At 47.7% G+C, this 26,684-nt stretch overlaps 1 protein-coding gene across 2 annotated transcripts in view; it reads right to left on the bottom strand.

Annotated features, from left to right (window-relative positions):
* The window catches only part of podxl (podocalyxin-like), a 33,059-nt gene extending 6,970 nt beyond the window's left edge, over positions 1-26,089 (bottom strand). For both annotated transcript variants that reach the window (XM_056277239.1, XM_056277237.1), the window contains exons 1-4: positions 25,556-26,089; positions 9,780-10,337; positions 7,678-7,988; positions 6,630-6,653 (exon numbers count right to left, since the gene is read on the bottom strand). In XM_056277239.1, coding sequence (XP_056133214.1) covers positions 6,630-6,653; positions 7,678-7,988; positions 9,780-10,337; positions 25,556-25,604 — 942 coding nt within the window. In that variant the 5' untranslated portion in view covers positions 25,605-26,089. The remainder of the gene's footprint in view (positions 1-6,629; positions 6,654-7,677; positions 7,989-9,779; positions 10,338-25,555) is intronic.
* Between the last annotated feature and the right edge of the window lie 595 nt (positions 26,090-26,684).

The raw sequence follows: 26,684 nt of genomic DNA, 5'->3' as shown, positions 1-26,684 counted from the left end.
GAGGTGGTAGGTATTGTTCCAGAGAGGACCAGAAAAATAGCAGAAAATTAAAATAATTATGCAAAATATATGCATTTTTGCAAAAATGCACTTATGATCCTAATTTTTTTTTTGGAGGTGGTAGTTATGGTTCCAGAGAGGACCAGAAAAATAGCAGAAAATTAATATAATTATGCAAAATATATGCATTTTTGCAAAAATGCACTGATCCTAATTTTTTTTTTGGAGGTGGTAGGTATTGTTCCAGAGAGGACCAGAAAAATAGCAGAAAATTAAAATAATTATGCAAAATATATGCATTTTTGCAAAAATGCACTTATGATCCTTTTTTTTTTTGGAGGTGGTAGGTATTGTTCCAGAGAGGACCAGAAAAATAGCAGAAAATTAAAATAATTATGCAAAATATATGCATTTTTGCAAAAATGCACTTATGATCCTAATTTTTTTTTGGAGGTGGTAGGTATTGTTCCAGAGAGGACCAGAAAAATAGCAGAAAATTAAAATAATTATGCAAAATATATGCATTTTTGCAAAAATGCACTTATGATCCTAATTTTTTTTGGAGGTGGTAGGTATTGTTCCAGAGAGGACCAGAAAAATAGCAGAAAATGAAAATAATTATGCAAAATATATGCATTTTTGCAAAAATGCACTTATGATCCTAATTTTTTTTTGGAGGTGGTAGGTATTGTTCCAGAGAGGACCAGAAAAATAGCAGAAAATTAAAATAATTATGCAAAATATATGCATTTTTGCAAAAATGCACTTATGATCCTAATTTTTTTTTGGAGGTGGTAGGTATTGTTCCAGAGAGGACCAGAAAAATAGCAGAAAATTAAAATAATTATGCAAAATATATGCATTTTTGCAAAAATGCACTTATGATCCTAATTTTTTTTGGAGGTGGTAGGTATTGTTCCAGAGAGGACCAGAAAAATAGCAGAAAATGAAAATAATTATGCAAAATATATGCATTTTTGCAAAAATGCACTTATGATCCTAATTTTTTTTGGGAGGTGGTAGGTATTGTTCCAGAGAGGACCAGAAAAAATAGCAGAAAATTAAAAGAATTATGCAAAATATATGCGTTTTTGCAAAAATGCACTTATGATCCTAATTTTTTTTTTGGGAGGTGGTAGGTATTGTTCCAGAGAGGACCAGAAAAATAGCAGAAAATTAAAAATAATTATGCAAAATATATGCATTTTTGCAAAAATGCACTTATGATCCTAATTTTTTTTGGAGGTGGTAGATATTGTTCCAGAGAGGACCAGAAAAATAGCAGAAAGTTAAAAGAATTATGCAAAATATATGCATTTTTGCAAAAATGCACTTATGATCCTAATTTTTTTTGGAGGTGGTAGGTATTGTTCCAGAGAGGACCAGAAAAATAGCAGAAAATTAAAATAATTATGCAAAATATATGCATTTTTGCAAAAATGCACTTATGATCCTAATTTTTTTTTTGGAGGTGGTAGGTATTGTTCCAGAGTGGACCAGAAAAATAGCAGAAAATTAAAATAATTATGCAAAATATATGCATTTTTGCAAAAATGCACTTATGATCCTAATTTTTTTTTGGAGGTGGTAGGTATTGTTCCAGAGAGGACCAGAAAAATAGCAGAAAATTAAAATAATTATGCAAAATATATGCATTTTTGCAAAAATGCACATATGATCCTAATTTTTTTTTGGAGGTGGTAGGTATTGTTCCAGAGAGGACCAGAAAAATAGCAGAAAATTAAAATAATTATGCAAAATATATGCATTTTTGCAAAAATGCACTTATGATCCTAATTTTTTTTGGGAGGTGGTAGTTATTGTTCCAGAGAGGACCAGAAAAAATAGCAGAAAATTAAAAGAATTATGCAAAATATATGCGTTTTTGCAAAAATGCACTTATGATCCTAATTTTTTTTTGGAGGTGGTAGGTATTGTTCCAGAGAGGACCAGAAAAAATAGCAGAAAAGTAAAATAATTATGCAAAATATATGCATTTTTGCAAAAATGCACTTATGATCCTAATTTCTTTTTGGGAGGTGGTAGGTATTGTTCCAGAGAGGACCAGAAAAATAGCAGAAAATTAAAAATAATTATGCAAAATATATGCATTTTTGCAAAAATGCACTTATGATCCTAATTTTTTTTTGGAGGTGGTAGGTATTGTTCCAGAGAGGACCAGAAAAAATAGCAGAAAATTAAAATAATTATGGAAAATATATGCGTTTTTGCAAAAATGCACTTATGATCCTAATTTTTTTTTGGAGGTGGTAGGTATTGTTCCAGAGAGGACCAGAAAAAATAGCAGAAAAGTAAAATAATTATGCAAAATATATGCATTTTTGCAAAAATGCACTTATGATCCTAATTTTTTTTGGGAGGTGGTAGGTATTGTTCCAGAGAAGACCAGAAAAATAGCAGAAAATTAAAAATAATTATGCAAAATATATGCATTTTTGCAAAAATGCACTTATGATCCTAATTTTTTTGGAGGTGGTAGGTATTGTTCCAGAGAGGACCAGAAAAATAGCAGAAAATTAAAATAATTATGCAAAACATGCATTTTCTAAAAATGGCTAATGGCATTTCAGATGATTCTGAGCATTTGGGGGGAGGGAGTTGGAGTTGGAGTGGGGAGGGGGGGTTTAGGGGCAGGATGAAGAGGAGGGAGACTTAGACGGGTGGATAAGCAAACCGCTACATTGTAGCGGGGTTCTTCTAGCATCACCATATTACCATAGCCAAAATCCCACCTCACATCTAGTCTCATATCACCATATTGATATTATTGCTATTATATCGCTTATGGGTGTGTCATACAGCTCTGTACTATGACCTCATGCTGTTATAATTCACACACAATGTGCCGAAGCCTTCCTCTCAGCCTACGTGTCCTTCCAGCAGAGTTGTCCAAAAACCTGCCGGAAACGTTCTGGCCGACGTGACATCAACATCGCGGTCCTCTTGTGTCACAAGATGGACGGAGAGGTCAGAGGTCAACGGTGAGATCACGGCTTTCTGAGCCACGTGAGGGTTATTCCCGCCGTATTATGGGCGGCGAGTCGGCGAGAGAGAGAGAGGAGAGGTGTGGGAAACGAGGAAACCAGTGAAAGACAGGAAGGGATCCGACTGGGACAAGTTTTTTTTTCTTCCCACCCATTGCCTGGAATCCTTTTATTTTTATAGCGCGCTTCCCTGCTTCCTGTCCTCCCTGCTGGAGACAAGAGAGTCCAGCAGGACAGACCTGGAAGATCCAACCAGCGTTTCCTCTTCCCTGAGAGCTGCTCGCCGCCATAAAAACGCGGGTTTCTGTCCAGACCTGCCACGTCGTCCCAGAATCGACGTCGTGATATTACACGTGTGCAAAGACTCACGTAGGGCGAATCGGTCATGTCAGGCTAAAACTCTTCACTGCTTGACGGTGTAAACCGGTTATTTTCTTGCCCGGTGCGGGATTCGATACTGCGCCACAAGGCGACGTCACTAACCGCTCGGCTAAAGGGTCAGACCCGTTGGCTAGGGGCTAACGTGTCTTATTTGTAGTTGACAGTCGTCACCCTCCCCGGAAGCGCGCCGCCCGCGCTTTGTTATTCCCGCGCTCCGAAGAGACTTCTGAGGATCTGCACACTTCCGGATCCCACCGCTGCCACCAATGTAACCGGTTATTTTCTTCCCCGGTGCTGGATTCGATACTGGGTGTACTGCACCACAAGGCGACATCACTAACCGCTCGGCTAAAGGGTCAGACCCGTTAGCTAGGGGCTAACGTGTCTTATTAGTAGTTTACAATGGGAAACAAAACCTACCAAGGTCAGCTTTTCTACGACCACTCTTGGGAGAAAAATGTTCAATCCTATTTTGCAAACTAATATAACTTAATGTAAACTACTAATAAGACACGTTAGCCCCTAGCTAGCGGGTCTGACCCTTTAGCCGAGCGGTTAGTGACGTCGCCTCCTGGCGCAGTATCGAATCCCGCACCGGGCAAGAAAATAACCGGTTACATTGCTCCGATTTAATGATTTCTCTGACAGCCGCCTTATTTCGTCCTCTAAAATCACCCGTAGCGTCACTAAAGTGAGAAATTCTTCGCAAACGGAGCTTGGGACGTTAAAAGCTGCATGGTCAAATTATCTCCCCCCTCTTCCAACGTTGATCCCCCCCCCCCCAGTGTCCATAATCCCAACCGCTCAGTAAACGCCCAACTTCTTCTTCTATTAACGTTTTATACACTTCTTCGACCCTCTTATATCTTCTTCTGCTATTTCTGACATACGCGCCTTCTTCTTCTTCTTCTTCTCTCGTCTCGTTTACATACGCGAGTGCCGTATTTCATGTACTGTCGTGAAGCGGTCAAGCTAGCGTTTGATTCGCTCGCTATATCCAACAGACGTCCAGCGCACGAAGACTCCTAAAACTTATTAGCTCTACGTGTTGGTTTTGACTTCATAATGTCGGTGTAGTAAAACCTGACCGAGTGGGTATCCCAAACCGTCGAATCGTGTTACGTATGAAAGCTAAAATGGTCGAAGATTGTGATTGGCGCGCAGCGGAGATGGCGGTTTATGGCGTCAGCTGACCTGGTGTTTGAGGGGACTGACAAGCGGCGGCGGGTCGCATAGTTAGTCCACATACCGCAGCTAGAAGGTACGAGTTCTGGTACCAGTTCGGCCCTTCATAACGGTAAGTGGATGCTAAACGGTAACCAGTTCACATTCTTTCTTTGTCGGGGTCGCAGGCCGTTTCCAAACATGGCGGCAGTTTTCACAGCTAACCGCCATTTTAGGGAGGGAGTAGGCAGGAAGCTGGCTCTCGGTCATTCTTAGTTTTCGAGTTTCGCTTTTCAACTTCGTTTTCGATCTAATTTGCTTTAGTGGCACGACAGAGTGAAGCAAAGCAACGTCAACAAACGGGCAAACAAGGGTATTACTCAAAAGAACATTGAACAAAGGGCATAAAAATCTGGTCAATAACAGCGACTGATGATATACCTTTATAATGGTGTAACCTATTTTTCTGGACTTGACTGTTAGTGATTTTAAGTGCCTGTTATAAGCTGTTGCCACGGTATTATGCCCTGAGCTCTTATTTTGAAGGCTGAAGAGAGAGCGGAAGTGCTGTACGCGGTGTTGTTGCTGTGGAGTTCTGTTGGGGGGAAGAATCCAAATAAAGTGGTCCTCGTGTGAAAGTGGAGCCTCCGTATTTGTTATTTTATAGTTTCACACAGTATAGGCCAGTGGTTCTCAACCGGGGGTCCGCGGACCCCTAGTGGTCCGTGGTGTCATTGCAAGGGGTCCGTGAAAATAAAATATCTTTTAAAAAAGATCCTATGACATTTATAGAAATAGGATTATTTTACTCAAATGTGACTGAGACCTTTATCTACCTAAACTATAAAGGGTAACAGGACTTTTTTCTCTAATTACATCTGTTTCACAAGTGTAATTTATTGTATTTTAATAAGAGATCTCACTCCCGTTTGCATTGTTAAAAGTTACTGCATAAAAATTCTGTTGTTACATATATCTGAAAGTTACTGAATACATATTCTGTGTTGTTACATATATCTGAAAGTTACTGAATACATATTCTGTTTTGTTACATATATCTGGAAGTTACTGCATAAGAATTCTGTTTTGTTAACTATATCTAAGTTACAACTGAAAGCTCTTATTTTTGCCCCAAAGAGTGAATAAATGCTATAATGCAATTTAAAATGCAGTTTCTACTGTTTCTACCAAATTGCAACCCCCCTCCCCCAAGATCAGGTGGAGCGGTTACACGGTCCTCAGGGTAGATCAAAAATACGCAGGGGGTCCAGGACCCCAAAAAGGTTGAGAACCACTGGTATGGGCGACATCTACAAACCCTCGGTTACATTGGTGGCAGCGGTGGGATCCGAAAGTGTGCAGATCCTCAGAAGTCTCTTCGGAGCGCGGGAATAACAAAGCGCGAGGGCGCGCTTCCGGGGAGGGTGACGACTGTAAACTACTAATAAGACACGTTAGTCCCCTAGCTAACGGGTCTGACCCTTTAGCCGAGCGGTTAGTGATGTCGCCTTGTGGTGCAGTACACCCCGCACCGGGCAAAAAAATAACCGGTTACAATAGCAACAGTAATATTAGATTTGATTGGGAACTGTAGAATTGGTGGTTTAGAGTTGTGCATGTTTCTCTTGTCATACATATGGCTGTATATTACTGTAAAGAAAACTTTACAGTCACTAGACATGCTTTGGTAGCTGTTACATTAACCCTCAAGTACAGTTTTGGACCATGTTAGAGGTGTTTCTCTTCAATGATACCAACATTACTCCGCTGTACCGTTTGACTTTTGACCTTTATCTGCGCCTTTCCATCCATCCATGGATTCACACATCTATCTTATTCGTAATAGCGATGGGGAATGACCTGTTGGTGTATTATCACTGTTCGTACCCGCCGAACTGGGCACTAGACAAGAATTTGGTTGGCTGTCCAAACCAAAGAGAGTATCCGAGCAGAAATATCCATGGGGCAGGATTCTACGGAAAGGGCGGCAGCCTCCCTCCCCACACGAGAGCAATAGGCCTAATGATGGCAAACAGATTTGCAGGACTAGATACTAGACTTAAAAACAGAACATCTTACCTCCAATCCTTGGTTCAGAGTTAACTGTAAAACAAAAAGAAGAAAACTGAATGTTATTCTTTTGAGGGTAAATAAACTCGAGTCCATTGACGTTAACACGTGTGTTACGGAGAACCATGTGTGTGCAGGGTTCCTTTAGTCCATCTAGGTGCAGTTTTATCCACGTCACACGTCATTGCAAGGATCAGGCTTCGAGTTTGTCATTTGCAACAGTCACACAAAGTGCATGTAGTGGAAACGCTGACTGGCGGCTGGCCTCAACAGTGAATTTGTAAGAGAAATAACATGAAGGGAGGAAAATCCAAGCGTTATCGCACATAAGGCGAAATATATAAGCTAAAAAAGGTTTAGAAATTGAAGAGGATCAACTATTTGGAGTGTTGCAAGTAGTGATGATTCAGCAGAGACACATTTGATTGGCACTTGGCTCGGCGTCGAGACGCTGAAGCTATTGAAAGCAATAAGATTCTTATTGCTTGCGCCACCGGGTGGCGTGGCGGTTTATTCCGTTGCCTACCAACACGGGAATCGCTGGTTCGAATCCCCGTGTTACCTCCGGCTTGGTTGGGCGTCCCTACAGACACAATTGGCCGTGTCTGCGGGTGGGAAGCCGGATGTGGGTATGTGTCCTGGTCGCTGCACTAGCGCCTCCTCTGGCCAGTCAGGGTGCCTGTTCCGGGGGGAGGGGGAACTGGGGGGAATAGCGTGATCTTACCACGTGCTACATCCCCCTGGTGAAACTCCTCACTGTCAGGTGAAAAGAAGCAGCTGGGGCCTCCACATGTATCAGAGGAGGCATGTGGTAGTCTGCAGCCCTCCCCAGATCAGCAGAGGGGGTGGAGCAGCAACCGGGACAGCTCGGAAGAGTGGGGGTAATTGGCCGGATACAATTGGGGAGAAAAAGGAGGGGGGGGGGATGACGAAATGACTGGGTGGTGATTTCACTCAAGTCATCTAATGGAGTATCAGAACTGAAATGCAACTGTCTTTCAACAAAAATCCACCAAAAAAAACCCTGCAACAACATTTGCCTCGGCTTGTGGCTTACCGTAAAAGTCTTGGTGTGGGTTTCTGTGGTCCGAGCTGTAGTTGTGGTGTCGGTCATGATGGCGACGTTGGCATCAGTAACACGGTTGACAGTTGTAGGTGATGTGGTTGCGGTGTGGCTCTGTGGCAAAGTTGTGCCTGTCTGCACCACCACACCTGTGGCAGTGGTGGCGCCGGTGCTGGTACCGGTACTGGTACTGGTGCTGGTGCTGGCGGTCACACTGGATCCTGAAGATTCCGCGTTCGAGGGTACCACGGCTGCCAACACCGTTGTCGTCATCTTTGCAGTAATCGTGTCATTTTCTGTCACGCCTTGAGAGCAGAAAAATTTCAAGTGATTTTCAGTGCACAGAGGGCAGTGAATGAATAAATACCCCCCCCCCCACACACACCCACACCCACACCCACCGCCGGGCGTAGGACCATCTCCACCACATTCGTACCTCTCTTTTTTTCCACTTCCCAAAATCAAACGCGAATAACACTGAAGGAGAAACTCTAACTTGTGCATGGCTCAGAAAGGTAGACTGGGCCATCTAGTAACCGGGAGGTCGTTGGTTCGATCCCCGGCTCCTCCAGAGAGCGTATCGAAATGAGCTCGAGCAAGACACTTAACCGCTGACTGCTCCTGATGAGCAGGTTGGCACCTTGCATGGCAGCCTCCACCATCGGTGTGTGAATGTGGGTGGATGTGAGGCATGCACTGTGAAGCAGTCGGTATAGTAAAGTGCCATATAACTGCGGTCCATTTACTGTTTGTGTTGGAGGTGCGATTAAAGTGTTCTAACATAAGCTTTATTCATGTTCTCTGATAGAAAACGGTGCATTCATCAGCTGCGAGTTCCTCATTGGTACACCGGGACCAGGGATTTTCTCACCAGGTAAGTTACCAAAGGAATGTGGTCTAAATGCCCACCGCATTACCTGTGTTAAGTGTCCCCCTGTTCTACTATTACTTATGTATTTTATCATTTTTATTTCTGCTAAGGGTTTTTTTTTCCTTTTCATTATCTGTTCTTATTTCCTTATTATTTTCCTTATCTTATCTGACTCAAGGGTCTTACCGTAACTGCGGCTGTACAGCCCTCTGGGACAAAATAGTGATTAAAGGTTATACAAATACACTGGACTTACAGTACTTTAGCCCAGTGCTGGTTGCAGAATAGTGCTTTAACACTGAGAAAGCAAGGGCGATATTTCAGTGAAGGAATGCATGGATGGATGACCGAGCACACGTTTGTCCCTGTGAATAAAGAGTGCTGATGGAAAAGCAAGGTATCTATTTGAAGATATTTGGTTTCTATATTGATCCAGTGCAATGTGATGGAGAGTGCTTTACCCAGGATATACGTGCAGTAGTCTGACAGGTTTTTGTGTGCGCCGTGTGTATGTTCTCGATTTTGAAACGAGAGCAACAAAAAGAAAAAGGCAAAAAGAAAAAAGATAAGGACAAAGTGGCATAGATGTCAACCAAAACTAGTTGTGTGACTTTGTTGTGCATCCATCCGTTATCCAAGCCGCTTATCCCAACCGGGGTTGCGGGGACGCTGGAGCCTATCCCAGCAGTCATTGGGCGGCAGGCAGGGAGACACCCTGGACAGGCCGCCAGACCATCACAGGGCCCCACACACACAACGGCCGAGTCACCTGACCTACATGTCTTTCGGCTGTGGGAGGAAACCGGAGCACCCGTAGGAAACCCGCCACAGACGCGGGGAGAACATGCAAACTCCACACAGAGGACGGCCCGGCACAACCCCCAAGGTTGGACTACCCCGGGGCTCGAACCCGGGGTCTCCTTGCTGTGAGGCGACCACACTAACCACTGCAGTGGCGCGCGACTTTGTTGTGAACAGAACAATACCGCATCAATGTCTTAAGTTTGCAATTGGAAGTAATTGGAGAGTATCGACTGCACATTTTTAGTTGAGTAGCTAACGTTACACATTATTTGCATCATATCCTGACTGGACACTTAACACTAGCCTGGGTTTCCATGCAAGAGACTAAAGCCAGGTTCATGATGTGCTTAGCGTACGCAAAGTACTGGGTGGTAAAATGACTGTCGGTGAGTTCTCTCGAGTAATGGGTGTACGGCCGTACCTCCCGCCCCATCCTTGGAGCCACTGGTGGTGACTGCTTTCACATCGTGGGTGGTTACAGTGTGACCCAATGAGGACGCCGTGGTCGTGGGCAACCCCTTACTGCTTGTGTGCTCCGGTGCTTTTGGTGTTGTGCTCATGCGCACAGTGCTCGGCGGTAACATGTTGACCGTCGTGGTAGCCACGGTGGTCGTGACTGCTTTGTAGACGCTGCTGTCATCGCTGCCGCCGCCACCGTTGCTGCTGTCGTCGCTGCTGCCGCAGTCGCTGCTGCTGCAACCGCTGCTGCTGCTGCCACCGCCGTCACTGCTGCTGCTAGGAGTGCCACTGTTCTGCCCTGCAGAAGGGGCCGGCGCCTGGGTGATGGTGGAAACCTGGGCAGTGGTATGTGCCACTGTACTTGGTAAAGCAGCAGCGGGTGTGGTTTTCTTGTCATCAGGAGCAAGGGTTGTCAGTTTGGTTGTGGTCGGGCCTGCGGTCGTGGCCACGGTCAATACGACCGTTGTCGGGGCAGCAGTGGTCGTGATGTCCGTGGCGTCGATGCAGGTCAAAAGCAGAGCTGGGGAAAAAGCAAAAGAGGAAACGTTTTTTGCTTTCTGGTGTTTGTTCAGTACTGACACACGTGAAACACAACGTCGCTGTGGGCTGAACAATTTGGCAGTTTTCTTTTTCGCCACATAAATTGTGTATACGTATGTTCCCAGTCAAGGTATGTGAGCGCTTCGGTGTTCCGAGATAAAGGAAAATCGTTTTATAAAGCCTGTGCAGACAATGTTTGGTTACAAAATGGTGAAATGGTAATGATTTTTTTCCCCCACTTCTGTAAATTAGCTCCTAGGCTAATTTGTGGTATTATAATAATGATAATAATAATACTATTATTATTAGCCGGTTTGGGATTTCCTTGTTTTCGCACAGCTTCTGTTGGTAATCATTTTCACCTTGTTGGGGGGGGGGGGGACTGAAAAAAATAACACAATAATAATTATAATGATAAAAGTTATTATTATTATTGTTATTTCTGTAAAAAAGCGATTTCAGCATGTGTTGTAGAATATAAGTAAAAAAGTTTGCAAATTGCATCAAAATCAAGAAAAACAAAAATCTATGGAAAGTCCATAACTCCAGTTTAATAGAAATCACTAAGGGACCATTATGAAGCGTTGCTCATTTCCTGGACGGCAGTCCAAGGTCAAGGGTCGGAAGTCGGAGGCCAGTGGCCAGTGAGGAGTCTGGATGGACCTTCTCTCGTTTGAGTTCCAGCGCTGAGCTCCGTCTCGCCCTCTTCCTCTATTTATAGCGGACAGGACAGGATGCTGCGCACAATAACCGAGGAAGCACCACACCCACTGCCGCGGCCCTGCCCTACCGCCCCGTTAAACAATCCCAGGCCCAGGCTACTGGGAACAATGGTTTCCACTGCATCCTTCTCCCATTAGACCCCCCCCCAAAAAAAACATAACACATGTACATTTTCAGCACACTGTACATGTTCAACAGCACATGCACACATATGTCATTCACTGTATCGTGCTACACAACACCCTGTATGCCTACTGGTCTATTGATTTTGATAAACTTCATTGATCCCCGTGGGGAAATTCTTTCTCTGCACTTAACCCATCCTAGCTGTGCAGCTAGGAGCAATGGGCAGCCGCCTCGCAGCGCCCAGGGACCAGCTCCAGTTTGTCTTGCCATGACACGGTCAGGGGCACAGACGGGAGTATTAACCCTAACATGTGTGTCTTTTTGATGGTGGGGGAAACCGGAGCACCTGGAGAAAACCCACCACAGACACGGGGAGAACATGCAAACTCCAAACAGAGGACGACCTGGGATGCACCCCCAAGGTTGGACAACCCTGGGGTTCAAACCCAGGACCTTCCTGCTGTGAGGTGACAGCACTAACCACTGGGCCACCGTGCTGCCCATTATTACCTTACGGGTACTTGCGCTCTATAGGGAGCACCGTGCGCATGGCCGTCAGCTGAGGTAATGTTAATGTTACCAGTCACCCCTCAGAGAGGTGGTCGCTGACAGACCCAAAATGGCGACTTGCACCCATGCAGGATGCGACAAGCCATATAACGGCACGACTACTTCACTGGTTATACATGGTGTGGGGGGTGATACCCTTCAAAAATAATAATGTCCGGGTACCATGGTGGTCTATTCTGTTGCCTACCAGCACGGGGATCGCCGGTTCGAATCCCCGTGTTACCTCCGGCTTGGTCGGGCGTCCCTACAGACACAATTGGCTGTGTCTGCAGGTGGGAAGCCGGATGTGGGTTTGTGTCCTGGCTGCTGCACTAGCGCCTCCTCTGGTCGGTCGGGGCACCTGTTCAGGGTGTAGGGAGAACTGGGTGGAATAGCGTGATCCTTCCGCGCGCTACGTCCTCCTGGTGAAACTCCTCACTGTCGGGTGAAGAGAAGCGGCTGGTGACTCCATATGTATTGGAGGAGACATGTGGTAGTCTGCAGCCCTCCCCGGAACGGCAGAGGGGGTGGAGCAGCGACCAGGACGACTCGGAAGAGTGGGGTAATTGGCCGGGTACAATTGGGGAGAAAAACAGAGAGAGAAAAAAATCCATCCATCCGTTATCCAAGCCACCAAGCCGAAGTCGGGATGCTGGAGCCTATCCCAGCAGTCATTGGGCGGCAGGTGGGGAGACACCCTGGACAGGCCACCAGGCCATCACACACACACACATTCATACCTAGGGGCAATTTAGTACGGCCAATTCACCTGACCTACATGTCTTTGGACTGTGGGAGGAAACCCACACAGACACGGGAGAACATGCAAACTCCACACAGAGGACGACCCGGGACGACCCACAAGGTTGGACTACACGGGGCTTGAACCCAGGACCTTCTTGCTGTGAGGCGACTGCGCTAACCACTGCGGCAATGTCCAGTTGTGCCCTGTGATGGACTGGCAGCCTGTCCAGGTTGTCTCCCCGACTGCTGCCCAAAGACTGCTGGGATAGGCTGCAGAATCCCCGCGACCCAAATTGTGATGAGCGGCTTGGATAATAGACGGATGGACGGGTGTCCAAATGTCCCGTCACTGCTGGGTGGGTGTAAGCTGTATCAAGGGACAGTGCACACCATATATCTACTCATAATGTAGTGTCCCCGGTGTGTTAGCAAGAGTTGACTCCTGATCTACACAAGGCGTCTGACTCATTCCCGTATATTATTCACATGAACTAGGCCAGGCCTTTGTAGTAGCCGGGGAACTGGTTTGGGATTTCCTTGTTTTCACCAGGCTCCTGTTGTTAAGCATTTTTCACCTCGTTGAAACCCAAAAAAAAGAAAAAAGCTTCAGCCCCCGGGAGGCCGTTCTTGGCGCTGACTATAGGAATTTGCATAACACTGGTGGTTTATTTGTACCCCTAAGCCACAGGAAAGACCTGCTGGTGCACGTGTGCTGCTTTATGGTAAAAAACATACGAGCTTTCCAAGAGGGTCCGTGTTGTACAAGCTTCTACAACCGCTGGCATCACCTCTTATAAATAGACTCAAATACATTATCTACTAGTATCTAGTATTACTAACATTATCTAATCTTTTATTGTTCTTTGGATTTTTCTCCCCAAATGTACCTTGCAGAGCCGTCCTGGTCACTGCACCACCCGCTTTGTCGATCCGGGGAGGACTGCAGACTACCACATGTCTCCTCCCATACATGTGGAGTCGCCAGCCGCTTCTTTTCACCTGACAGTGAGGAGTTTCACCAGGGGAATGTAGCACGTGGGAGAATCCCGCTACTCCCCCCAGTCCCCCCGCCCCCCAACAGGTGCCTCTACCAACCAGAGGAGGCGCTAGTGCAGCAACCAGGACGCATACCCACGCCCGGCTCCCCACCCGCAGACACGGCCAATTGTGTCTAGGGACGCCCAACAAGCCAGAGGCAACACGATCCCCGTGTTGATGGGCAACGGAATAGGCCGACATTAATAAATTATATGATTTTATACTTGCTCTAATTTTATATGCAAAAAAAAAACTGCAAAAACCACAACAAAGTTTTTTGCTATTTTTTTTTTACCATATTCCTGGTATGTAAAAACTGACCGGGCAACAGACTCTGATTCCCATGTTATGTGAAAACTGACCGGGCAACAGATTCTGATTCCCATGTTATGTGAAAACTGACCGGGCAACAGATTCTGATTCCCATGTTATGTGAAAACTGACCGGGCAACAGATTCTGATTCTGATGTTGACTCAAAAAGCTAAACTCCAAATCAGTATGTAGAGACATCAGCTCCAATAAAGGAACAAATTACACCAAAATCTGCAAGTATAAGACACTTAAAGATTTCAGTGTAGGGCGTCCGGGTGGCATGGCGGTCTATTCCGTTGCCTGCCAACACGGGAATCGCCGGTTCGAATCTCCGCATTACCTCCGGCTTGGTCGGGGGTCCCTACAGACACAATTGGCCGTGTCTGCGGGTGGGAAGCCAGATGTGGGTATGTGTCCTGGTCGCTGCATTAGCGCCTCTTCTGGTCAGTCGGGGCGCCTGTTCGGGGAGGGGGAACCGGGGGGAATAGCACGATCCTCCCACGCCATACGTCTCCCTGGTGAAACTCCTCACTGTCTGGTGAGAAGAAGCAGCTGGTGACTCCACATGTATGGGAGGAGACGTGGTAGTCTGCAGCCCTCCCCGGGTGGTTAGAGGGGGTGGAGCAGAGACTAGGACGGCTCAGAAGAGCGGGGTAATTTGCCGGGTACAGTTGGGAAGAAAAGGGGGGGGGCTCCAAAAAATAAAAATAAAACATTTCAGTGTAGAGATGTTGTGTGGAAACGCGCCACCCGGAGCACATGTGTCGGTCTGGATGGAGGAAGTCAGAGGTGTGAATGATTTTGTGGGAGGAAGTCGTTTCTCAATATGGCGAGCGTCCGTCTAGACCAGTGGTTCTCAACCTTTTTGGGGTCCTGGACCCCCTGCGTATTTTTGATCTACCCTGAGGACCCCTCCACCTGATCTTGGGGGAGGGGGGTTGCAATTTGATAGAAACAGTAGAAACTGCATTTTAAATTGCATTATAGCATTTATTCACTCTTTGGGGCAAAAATAAGAGCTTTCAGTTGTAACTTAGATATAGTTAACAAAACAGAATTCTTATGCAGTAACTTTCAGATATATGTAACAACACAGAATATGTATTCAGTAACTTTCAGATATATGTAACAACAGAATTTTTATGCAGTAACTTTTAACAATGCAAACGGGAGCGAGATCTCTTATTAAAATACAATAAATTACACTCGTGAAACAGATGTAATTAGAGAAAAAAGTCCCGTTACCCTTTATAGTTTAGGTAGATAAAGGTCTCAGTCACATTTGAGTGAATTAATCCTATTTCTATAAATGTCATAGGATATTTTTTTTAAAGATATTTTATTTTCACGGACCCCTTGCAACTACACCACGGACCACTAGGGGTCCGCGGACCCCCGGTTGAGAAACACTGGTCTAGACGAGCGATAGTCCACCATGTTTGTAGTCCATATAAACCAGGATCTGATGTCATGGCTGTGGTGCTCAGATAGGTCAGACACACAATACACACTTCACAGACAACGTGCAACGTCCAAGTGGACATGGAAGACGGTAACTCTCCTCGTGTCCACCTACAGAGTGGTTGTCTTGTTGGGGGACAGATAAGAGGCCGTTTGGGCGTGTTTGAGGGGTGCCAACTCGAATCCCGTCCTGTCACTTGTACCACCAACGCGTGGCTTATCAGCGGCCCTTAATAGTATAACTAAGAGGGTAGTACTGCCAGGGAAGTGTGCTGCCACGAGTGGCTGTGATCCGGCTCAGGGGTCCCGTCACTTGTCCCCCGGTGTTTACAGTCTGCAGGACGCGACAGCGCAGTGAGGAAGAGGATACGTTTAGACAAAAAAAAAAAGGAAGAAGACAATAGACTCTCGACATTTCAAGCCGTGTTAATGAGGTGGATATTAATGTTCCACCCCCACCAACACACACACACACACACACACACACACATTCCTACACACACACACACGCGCGCGTGTGTGTTTTGGCTTGTCAGCTCAGCCACCCCCCCCACCCCCACCCTCAGCGGTGTGCTGCCCTATGTGAGGTGACCTTTGGTGACCCGGGCTGTCAGCAGTGCATCTGTTTCTTAGCAAGTGACAGCAGCCCAACCCCACCCTCTCCCCCATCCCACTACACCCTCATCCCATCTCACTGCACCCTCACCCCATCTCACTGCACCCTCACCCCATCTCATTGCACCCTCACCCCCATCCTACTGCACCCTCACCCCCATCCCACTACACCCTCACCCCCATCCCACTGCGCCCTCACCCCATCCCACTACAATCACCGTTACCACACACACGCACACATTCCCACAGACACACACACACATTCCTACAGGCACACACACAAACATATTCCGACACGCACACACATACACACACATTCCTATACACACACACACTATTTCTACATGCACACACTTACACACACATTCCTATACACACACACACTATTTCTACACGCACACACTTACACACACACACACACACACACACACACACATTCCGACACGCCCACACACACATATTCCTACACATACGCACCCACACACATATTCCTACACCCACGGACATACACATATTCCTACACGCATGCACATACACACACACCCACGCACACACACATATTCCTACACACACGGACATACACATATTCCTACACGCATGCACATACACACACACCCACGCACACACACATATTCCTACACCCACGGACATACACATATTCCTACACGCATGCGCATACACACACCCACGCACACACACATATTCCTACACACACACACACACATATTCCTACATGCACACACATACACACACACACACATGCACGTACACATTGCTACACACACAGGCAGACACACACAGCACCACCTGTAGTCTCTCACATCCACTTGCAGCCCCCGTGCCCACTCCTCACCTTACAGGGTGAAGTGCAGAACACGCTAGTCGTGATCCCTGCCAGCCGCTCTGCTCTGGTGCTGCAACTTGTACACTCACAGCCACACGATACACACACGATGCACACACAATGCACACACACACACGATACACACATGATACACACACGATACACACATGGTGTCCTTTAGTTTTATGTCATTTACATGTAAACGTTACTTAAAGAGTAATTCAGCACTTGTTTGTAGTGTTTACCCTGTACAAAGGATATGGAGGGTGTTATTATTATTATTATTGTTATTGTTATTATCATCATTACTATTGCTATTATTATTGCCATCATTACTATTATTATTATCATCCTTAGTATTGTTATTACCATTACTATTATTATCATCATTACTATTATTATTATTATCATCATTACTATTGTTATTATTATCATCATTACTACTACTATTATTATTATGATCATTACTATTATTATCATCATTACTATTATTATTATTATCATCATTAGTATTGTTATCACCATTACTATTGTTATTATTATTATCATCATTACTGTTATCATCATCATCATCATCATTATCATCATTACTGTTATCATCATCATTACTATTGTTATTATTATTATCATCATTACTGTTATCATCATCATCATCATTATCATTTCTGTTATCATCATCATCATCATTACTATTGTTATTATTATTATCATCATTACTACTACTATTATTATTATCATCATTACTATTATTATTATCATCATTAGTATTGTTATCACCATTACTATTGTTATTATTATTATCATCATTACTGTTATTATCATCATCATCATCATTATCATTACTGTTATCATCATCATCATTACTATTGTTATTATTATTATCATTATTACGATGGCAGTATTGCATGTGTCTCTGTAAGCATTAGCGTAGACTTTTAGGCCGTTCTGCACTCATCTTGGTCTAGCGGGTAAATTAAACGTTTCCAAACCATCTGTAATGGCTGCAGGCGGTGTGATGGCGTGGTCGCAGATGGATTTGGCATCAGTTTACTGTTGAGCGTGAGCCCAGTGCAAGGCTGTGGACCGTGACAGCGTTTGGCCCAGTGTGTGAGACTAAATGAAGGGCTGGTGAAAGGATCAGAGCCGGGGGGGGGGTCTCTCTCTCTCTCCCCCCCTCCCTTTCTCTCACTGTCACTCTCTCCTTTTCTTTTTTTACCCGCCTCCCCCGGCGGGGGTTCCCTGTTGTTTGGTTTCACCGGGCGTCAACCAAATCCTGTTTGGTGCAAGAGAGCCTCCATCCGTATGCGGCTGAAGCACGGTGACAATCAGGGTGGGAGGGTGGAGGCTTGTTTTATTGTCCTGCCTTCCTGTCTGCCATACAGTAAAAATACCAGCAGGACCAAGGACCCACACAGACTTCAAGATAGAGAGAGAGATAGTCAGAGAGACGGACAGAGTGAGCGAGACAGACAGATAAACACAGAGAGATAGACGACAGACAGAGATAAACAGAGAGAGATAGACAGAGACAGACAGAGAGAGAGGGGGGGAGGGCGAGACAGAGAGAGCAAGAGGGAGAGACAGACAGACACAGAGAGAGCAAGAGGGACAGACAGACAGAGAGAGAGGGAGGGCGAGACAGAGAGAGCAAGTGGGAGATACAGGCAGATAGACAGAAACACAGAGAGAGGGAGAGAGACAGACAGACAGAAACAAAGAGGGCGAGAGAGAGACAGACAGGGAGGGACAGACAGACAGAGAGAGAGCAAGAGGGACAGACAGACAGAGAGAGAGGGAGGGCGAGACAGAGAGAGCAAGAGGCAGAGACAGGCAGATAGACAGAGACACAGAGAGAGCAAGAGGGACAGACAGACAGAGAGAGAGGGAGGGCGAGACAGACAGAGCAAGAGGGAGAGAGAGGCAGATAGACAGGGAGGGACAGACAGGGAGGGAGAGATAGAGACACAGAGAGGGAGAGAGACAGACAGACAGACAGAAAAACAAAGAGGGAGAGAGAGGCAGACAGACAGAGGGAGAGAGATAGACAGGCAGAGAGAGGGAGAGAGACAGACAGACAGATAAGAGAGAAACAGAGAGACAGGGGGTCCATCAAGCTATTTTCATGCTTGAAGTTTAAAGATGCAAAGTGAATGAAGCTGAATGGAAAGCGCAGCGTGTCAGAAACACTCCACAATATCCCCACATGGTTTTATGCTGAGCTGAGGTGGAAAAGTCCACATCCCAGTTGGGAAGTTATGCGACGAAGAGCGACAAAAGGGTTTTCAAATTTCTGAAATGACAAATTCCTGACAAGCCTTTTTGTATTTGTTTTGGCTTGCTTACATTTCTTACGCAAAGCTTGTTAAAACACCATCCATCCATCCATCCATCCATCTATTATCCAAGCCGCTTATCCCAACCAGGGTTGTGGGAGGCTGGAGCCTATCCAGCAGTCAACGGGTGGCAGGCGGGGAGACACCCTGGACAGGCTGCCAGGCCATCACAGGCCCCCCCCCCCACACACACACACACCTAAGGACAATTTAGTACGGCCGATTCACCTGACCTACATGTCTACCCTTAAAAGCAGCTAATTAAAATGCAACGCTTTAGTATTTGAATATTTTTTACTTTCCAGAGGTTTGAAGGTTCACTTATGATTCGAGAGAGAGAGGGAGGGATGCCTGAGCAACTACCGTAGATTGTGAAGGCAGCGTCACAGCATACATGGTGTGCGTGCCAGCTATCCGGGCAGCACGCCCTGCCGACCAGTCCTTCCCGCAGATTGATGTGCCCCCTCGGCGTTAGCAGGCGGTGAAAACGCCGACGGAGGGAATAGATAAACGTGGCGGCGGTGCACAAAGTTGTCCCCGTTAGCAGCCGGGTGACAGCCCCACACAAAAGCCCCTCTCGCCCCACGTGCGGCTCTGCCAGGGCCGGGCTACTGCCTCCCTCCAGCCCCCTGCTGTGGACGGGGCCCTTTACAGAGTTCGCCAACCGCCAGCCCCAGAGGCGGCGGGCGGGCGGGCGGGCGGGCGGGCGTACCCCAGCGAAGGGAGGCGAGGAGCGTAGAATGTACAACCGCCCCCGCAGGAATGGAGGGACAAGCGAAAAGGAGGAGAGAAGGATGTTTTGGGGGGGGGGGGGGAGTGGGGAGGGAAGGGGTGTTGGGGATGGTGGTGGGTGGGGGGGGAGTAGAGAGAGAGAGACAGAGTACCAGGGGTGTTAAGGCTATAAATCTAAACTACGAAATGGAAGTGTCCGACCACACACACGCACACACACACACACACACACACACACACACACACACACACACACACACACACACACACACACACACACACACACACACACACACACACACGCATGTTGCGCGTGCACACAGAGACGAATTGCTCATCCACGATCTGCCGCATTCCCCGTCCTTGGTAACCGGGCTGCTATGTGTGTTTATGCAGGCTGAGCTGTGGGGTGCGCGCGCAGGTCAAAGTTCAATGTTACGGCTACAGCGACCAGCTCAGGCTGTGTGTGTGTGTGCGTGCGCGTGCACGTGTAAGGGAGGTTAGTGTGGGGCTGAGCAAGCAGATAGATTTCGGGGAGTTCCAGCGGTTAGCCGACGGGTTGTTTATACGGCGTTGGTCTCGTTACGCGTGCTGACGCCGGCGCGCTCGCTCGCGCGCACACCGGCGCGCACACTTTTTGTTTGCGTTGCCGCCGCCGGCTAATGAAGAATCAGCAGCTGCCTTGTTTTCTTAGAAACGGGAGAGATGAGGGGAGGCTCGCTGAGGTGATGAGGCAGAGAGAGGAGTGTCGGGGAAGTGAGAACAGGAGGAGGAGACAAATGTGTGTGTGTGTGTGTGTGTGTGTGTGTGTGTGTGTGTGTGTGTGTGTGTGTGTGTGTGTGTGTGTGTTGGGTACATATTTGTTTTGCGATGTGAGCTAGTTTGTCAGTGTGTACATGGTGTGTGCACATCAGTGTGTGTCGGATACTCAGAAGTTGGAGACGTGCATGTGACTGTGTGTGTGTGTGTGTGTGTGTGTGTGTGTGTGTTCGTCTCAGGGAGAGACAAAGTGTGCGTGTGTTAGTAGGGCACATAGCCATTATTTGGGGAGCATGCAGCATGTGTGCATGCGCATTGATGTGCATGTGTGTTAGTGTGATCAGTATCTAGGAATCAGAGTGATCATTCGTGTGTGTGTGTGTGTGTGTGTGTGTGTGTGTGTGTGTGTGTGTGTGTGTGTGTGTGGTTGCGCATGCCTGTCTGTGTGCGCGCGTTGGCGAAAGATGAGAGAGAGATACGGAGCGAGAGAGGGAGAACATGCCAGAGGGGCCGAGGAAACGGGGGAGTCGGTGGGTGAGGGAGGAGGGGGTGGGGGAGAGGTGAGAGAAAAGGTCCGTGGTGGTACCAGCCGCCAGCTTGATTAATGGACACCTGGTCAGGCAGCAAAGCACGCCGGGTAGAGAGCAGGCAGGAGTGTGAGGCCACGGCGAGGGAGGGCGAGCCCGGCTTTATCAGCGCGCCGGACGGCGATGAAATGCGAGTGACGGCGGGGCAACTCCCCGAGGAAAACCTGTCTGCTCACACCGGCTCTCGTCTCGAGAAAAACAGGTCTGCCCCACCTGGGTCGGCGGTTCTCAAAGTGTGGGTCCGGGGTCCGCCAGGGGTCCTGAGGTTACTCTGAAGGGACCCCGTGTAAAGTAAATGGCCAATAGCCGAATTGTGTCTTTTACAGAACAGGTATCTCCCTGCATCGAGACTAAACTCGTATAATAGCGGTGGAAAGTTACCTTCGTTAAAATGTAATTTAGCACAAGTAACGAAGTACAAGTACTTCGTTACTTGTGCTAAAGTACGTTTTTCAAGTATCTGCACTTAAGTATGTTAAATTTCGGAGCTGTTTGACTTTCGCTCTACTGCATCTCAAAGCAAGTATCGGTAGTATGTACTCCTCGACATTTCCAATACAGTCGCTTCACTTTAGTTAGAAAAATACTTAAAAGAAATCAGGTTTTATTTGTATATCAAGAGCAAGAGAATCCAGTCCACGGATCCGGTCAATCCGTGGATTGGTTTCCCAATCTGATTTATCAAACACCTTAAAGAACCGCTGTTACTTATTACTTATGAGGTGGGGGGGCGTCCGGGTGACGTAGTGGTCTATTCCGTTGCCTACCAACACGGGGATCGGCGGTTCGAATCCCCGTGTTACCTCCGGCTTGGTCGGGCGTCCCTACAGACACAATTGGCCGTGTCTGCGGGAGGGAAGCCGGATGTGGGTATGTGTCCTGGTCGCTGCACTAGCGCCTCCTCTGGTCGGTCGGGGCGCCTGGGTGGAATAGCGTGATCCTCCCACGCGCTACGTCCCCCTGGTGAAACGCCTCACTGTCAGGTGAAAAGAAGCGGCTGGCGACTCCACGTGTATCAGGGGAGGCATGTGGTAGTCTGCAGCCCTCCCCGGATCAGCAGAGGGGGTGGAGCAGCGACCAGCGCGGCTCGGAAGAGTGGGGTAATTGGCCAGGTACGATTGGGGAGAAAAATCCCTACTTATGAGTGATTCGTTAGGTTCATATCGTTATGAACGATGACACCACCTACACTTTTCTATGTTTGTGTGATGAGGGTATTAATTAGCGCTCATCTGCAGAGACAAAGGTACGGTACCCGTACTTTGTTGGCTCTGTTGTATCACTTAGGGTGAAAATCACTGGTACAAATGCACTGAATACTATTACTTTTAATACTCTGAGTACATTTAAGAGCAAGTACTTGTACGCTTTTACTCAAGTAATGTCAATATGATACTTTTACTCGAGTAAATCACCCCCCCCCTTTTTTTTCCTCCCGAATTGTGTCTGTCCAACGACCCCTGTCTTCCAAGCCGTCCTGATCTCCGCCCCCCACCCCATCTGTCGATCCGGGGAGGGCTGCAGACTACCACAAACCTCCTCCGACACATGTGGGGTCGCCAGCTGCCTCCCCTCACCCAAGAAGTTTCGCCAGTTGGACGCAGTGCGCAGGAGGACCACGCCACCCCCCCTCCCCCCGAACAGCCTCCTTGACCAACCAGAGGAGGTGCCAGTGAAGCGACCACGAGACATACCCACATCCGGCTTCCCACCCGCAGACGAGGCCAACTGTGTCCGTAGGGGCACCCGACCAAGCCAGAGGCAACATGGGGATTCGAACCAGCGAGCCCCGTGTTGGTAGGCAATGAAATAGACCGCTAGGCTACCTGGATGCCCCCTTACTCAAATAATCTTTTTTTTTGGGGGGGGGGTTTCTCCCCAGTTGTACCCAGCCTCCTGAGCCATCCCGGTCTCTGCTCCGCCCCCTCTGCCCACCCGGGGAGGGCTGCAGACTACCACATGCCTCCTCCCATACATGTGGAGTCGCCAGCTGCTTCTTTTCACCTGACAGTGAGGAGTTTCACCAGGGGGACGTAGCGCGTGGGAGGGTCACGCTATCCCCCCCCCCCAGTTCCCCCTCCCCCCCCGAACAGGCGCCCCAACCGACCAGAGGAGGCGCTAGTGCAGCGACCAGTACACATACCCTCATCCGGCTCCCACGGCCAACTGTGTCCGTAGGGACGCCCGACCAAGCCGGAGGCAACGCGGGGATTCAAACTGGCGATCCGCGTGCTGGTAGGCAACGGACTAGACCGCCACGGCACCCGGACGCCCCCCCTCACTCGAGTAATTTTGTGTCGGGATATTTTGCGTTTAGGAAAAAAAAAAAAAGTCTCGCTATTTCTTCCCGTCGCCGCGAGACGAGGGAGGCTGAGAATCTCAGCTAACAGGAATCCCTGGCGTAAACCTCTTTTCTATTTAGGAGCCCTAAACAAACACAGCCAACGGATTATATCCTCTGTTTAAAACGATACGTTTCCTAAAGGTCCGCGTCCTCCGTCGAAGACATCGGAAAGCTTTCCCTACGGCCCGGCCGGGGGGGGGGGGGAGAGAGAGGGTGCCACACCTTCCTTGGGAAACTGGGATGTTGACAAGGTTTTTCCCATCTATTGTTCTCCGCTCTCTCCCATGCACGATGTCCAGCCCCGACAAGAGACCACACCAGCGTGCCAAGTGGTAGCACGCACACACACACACACACACAGACACACACACATATACACACACGCAGTGCGTTTGGGGTCCAAACACTGCACCGGTCGCCTTTATCTTGTAGGAAATGAATATGTCACGAACCCGCCTGAGCCCCCAGATGGAAGGACGAGTGAATTGGTCTGAGAAGTGACCCTGACGTCTGCCAGCGGCACACACGGCCCCCTTCAAAAGACATTTGTCAAGGCTGCAGACACTTCACAGGACGACGGTCCAAAACAGGGACGAGTCGCATATTTGTGAAGCTGTGCCAGTACCAAATCTGTCCTTGTTTGTCTATCTGCGCGCGCGTGCGCGTGTGCGCGTGCACGCGACCAGAGAGAGACGAGTAACGTCTTTATTTTTAGGAAGAAGAAAAAAAGCGCTGACAGCTTTCTCCTATGCGTTTTTTCACACGGTCCAAAAACAAAGGCCTCCCTTTTTAATTCGCACCCCCCCCCCCAACGTCTGAATTCACCTACTGTATGTAAGTGGCCCGGGGCAGGTGCATAATGAAAGACAAACACTCTCCCTCGCCGTGGAAAAAAGGAGTCCCCCCCACCCCCCCTTCAGGGGTCATGGGTGCACTTCATTATCCGGGTACGCTGCGTGGAGGACCAGCCCGGGGGGGGGGGCAACATGGATTAAAAGGGGGCAGATGTTGAAGTTCTCCGAGCAGCCAAGTTATAGCTCGCTCTCACCTCCTCCTCCTCCTCGGTAAAACAATCGTTGTGCCAAAATTTGCGTCCCTTGTGAAATACGTACCCCCCCCCCATATTATTCTTTTGAAGCAGACCTTGGCTATTATATTCTCGTTTCATGTGTAATGAAAGCAACAATAGCGACGCGTTGATTGTTTTATTGTTTCGCTATTCCTGGAAGATCAAAAGAAGGCGGGACGTGGAAAACAAAAAAATGGGAAAAACACTTGTGGCTTAAGTTCTGTCTCATAACGAGAGGCCAATACGAGTGTACATTTAGCTACTCTTCCATCGTTTGGGTTTTAGGTATCATATAAATCAAATTTCGTGGGTTCCCCCCCCCCCCGTTGCTGTGAATTTTGAGGACGTCCCCCCCCCCCCAAAAAAAATTGTTTTAAAACTCAGGCGGTAGGTTATCAGGTCTCCGGGGTACATATTCCACAGGGGATTCCAAATTTGGCACAACTAAGAAGTAACGGGGTCGACCTGTCATATTTGGCTTTTACGCAGCCTCCACCACCACCACCACCACTAATAAACGTCAACCTCAAGAAGTAAAAGGGCGCGGATGTTGAAAAGGACGAATAAAGAGGAAGAGCTGAATCTGTTGCTCTGAAGGGTAAAACTGTACAGGGTCTTTAAACGAGCCTACGTTTCAGTGTCCTCTTTGTGACGCCGTCTTATTGTTTCGTTCCGCATCTCGTCTCCTTGCCACGCTTCGTATTGGCGCGCCGATTTATTTCACCGGTTTACTTCAACAAGGGCGGTTGACAAGCCGGGCGGTGCGCACCTGTTGCGGCGGCGGCGGCAGACTTGCGCTTTGCACGCCGCTCGGTTTTCGGCGCCGCTCCGAACGGACCACGTGTGGCGCGAAATGAAACGCCGCTGTCCCCCCCCCCCCCCCGCGTCGCCGCCCTCGTGCGCGACTAACGCGCGCGGACGCGGCGACAAAAGAGAAAGAGAGGCCGCTCTCGTTACTCACCGAGCCGCACGAGCCCCCGCGCGATCCGCTTCGTCGTCGTCCTTTCCATGTCCTCCTCTTCTCCCGTTTATCCTTCCCCGCGACCCGGCGTGGCATCCACACGCGTGCGGCAGGCAGAACCCTCCACCCCCCCAACCCCCCCCCAAAAAACCTGGAGCTCCCGCGCAGGTGGCAGAGTGTTGACGTAGGCTGACGCGGCCTGTGTCACACCTCTCTTCTTCAGCAAGTATCTGGAGTCGAGTGATTATGTTGCGTTTCTCTTTTTTTCCCCCTTCTTCTTCTTCTTGTTCTTCTTCTTCTTCTTTTTAAACTGAAAGCCAAGAATGCTTTTGTCTCTCTGTCTGTCTGTCTCTCTGAGTTGGGGATTTGGGGGGAAAAGTGTTTCTGTGGTCTCCTTGGTTGCTGCTGGCTCTCTCTCTCTCTCACCCTCACCCTCACTATTGTGCTGTGTGAGTGAAATCCCCCTCACCCTTGAGCAAAGTGTTCGGCTGTTAACTCACACGCTCCTGGACCTGCCCATTCCTGCAGACTGTCCCTGCCTCTCTCTCTTATCATGAGAGAACAGGGCAGATCCAATGGAGAGAGAAGAAGAGGGAGAAAAAAAAGAACCTCTTCTGGGCTGGACTCCGGCCGGCAGGACATTTTGAATAACAAAGGAAGCCCGGAGACAATATGTTCCTTCATTTCGATTCATTCCAAATATGGACCATGATAAAACCCTGTGTGTGTGTGTGTGTGTGTGTGTGTGTGTGTGTGTGTGTGTGTGTGTACACATATATATGCATGAATATATGTATATATATATAATATATATATAATAGATTTATTATATATACACACACATATATTCATGCATATATATATTTTATATATATAATGTGTGTATATATGTTTTGTGCGTGTGTGTGTGGGGAGGTGGGGTTTACTCAAGGACATACAACACGGGTCACTTTGACTTTTCCTGAAGTCATTTACAGCTGGGATACTGCTAAATATAAAAATATAGATGTACTCATTACATCTTGGTAATAATTCACAAACCAGGATACGCTTAATTTAAACCGGGGGGATGCAACACGGGTCTTTTTTTTTATATTTATTTTTTTTACCTTTATGTAATCTTGGTATA

Source organism: Lampris incognitus, chromosome 3 (genome assembly GCF_029633865.1).
Source record: "Lampris incognitus isolate fLamInc1 chromosome 3, fLamInc1.hap2, whole genome shotgun sequence".
In the NCBI taxonomy this organism is placed as follows: Eukaryota; Metazoa; Chordata; class Actinopteri; order Lampriformes; family Lampridae; genus Lampris; species Lampris incognitus.
This window is presented reverse-complemented; position numbering and strand designations above follow the sequence as displayed.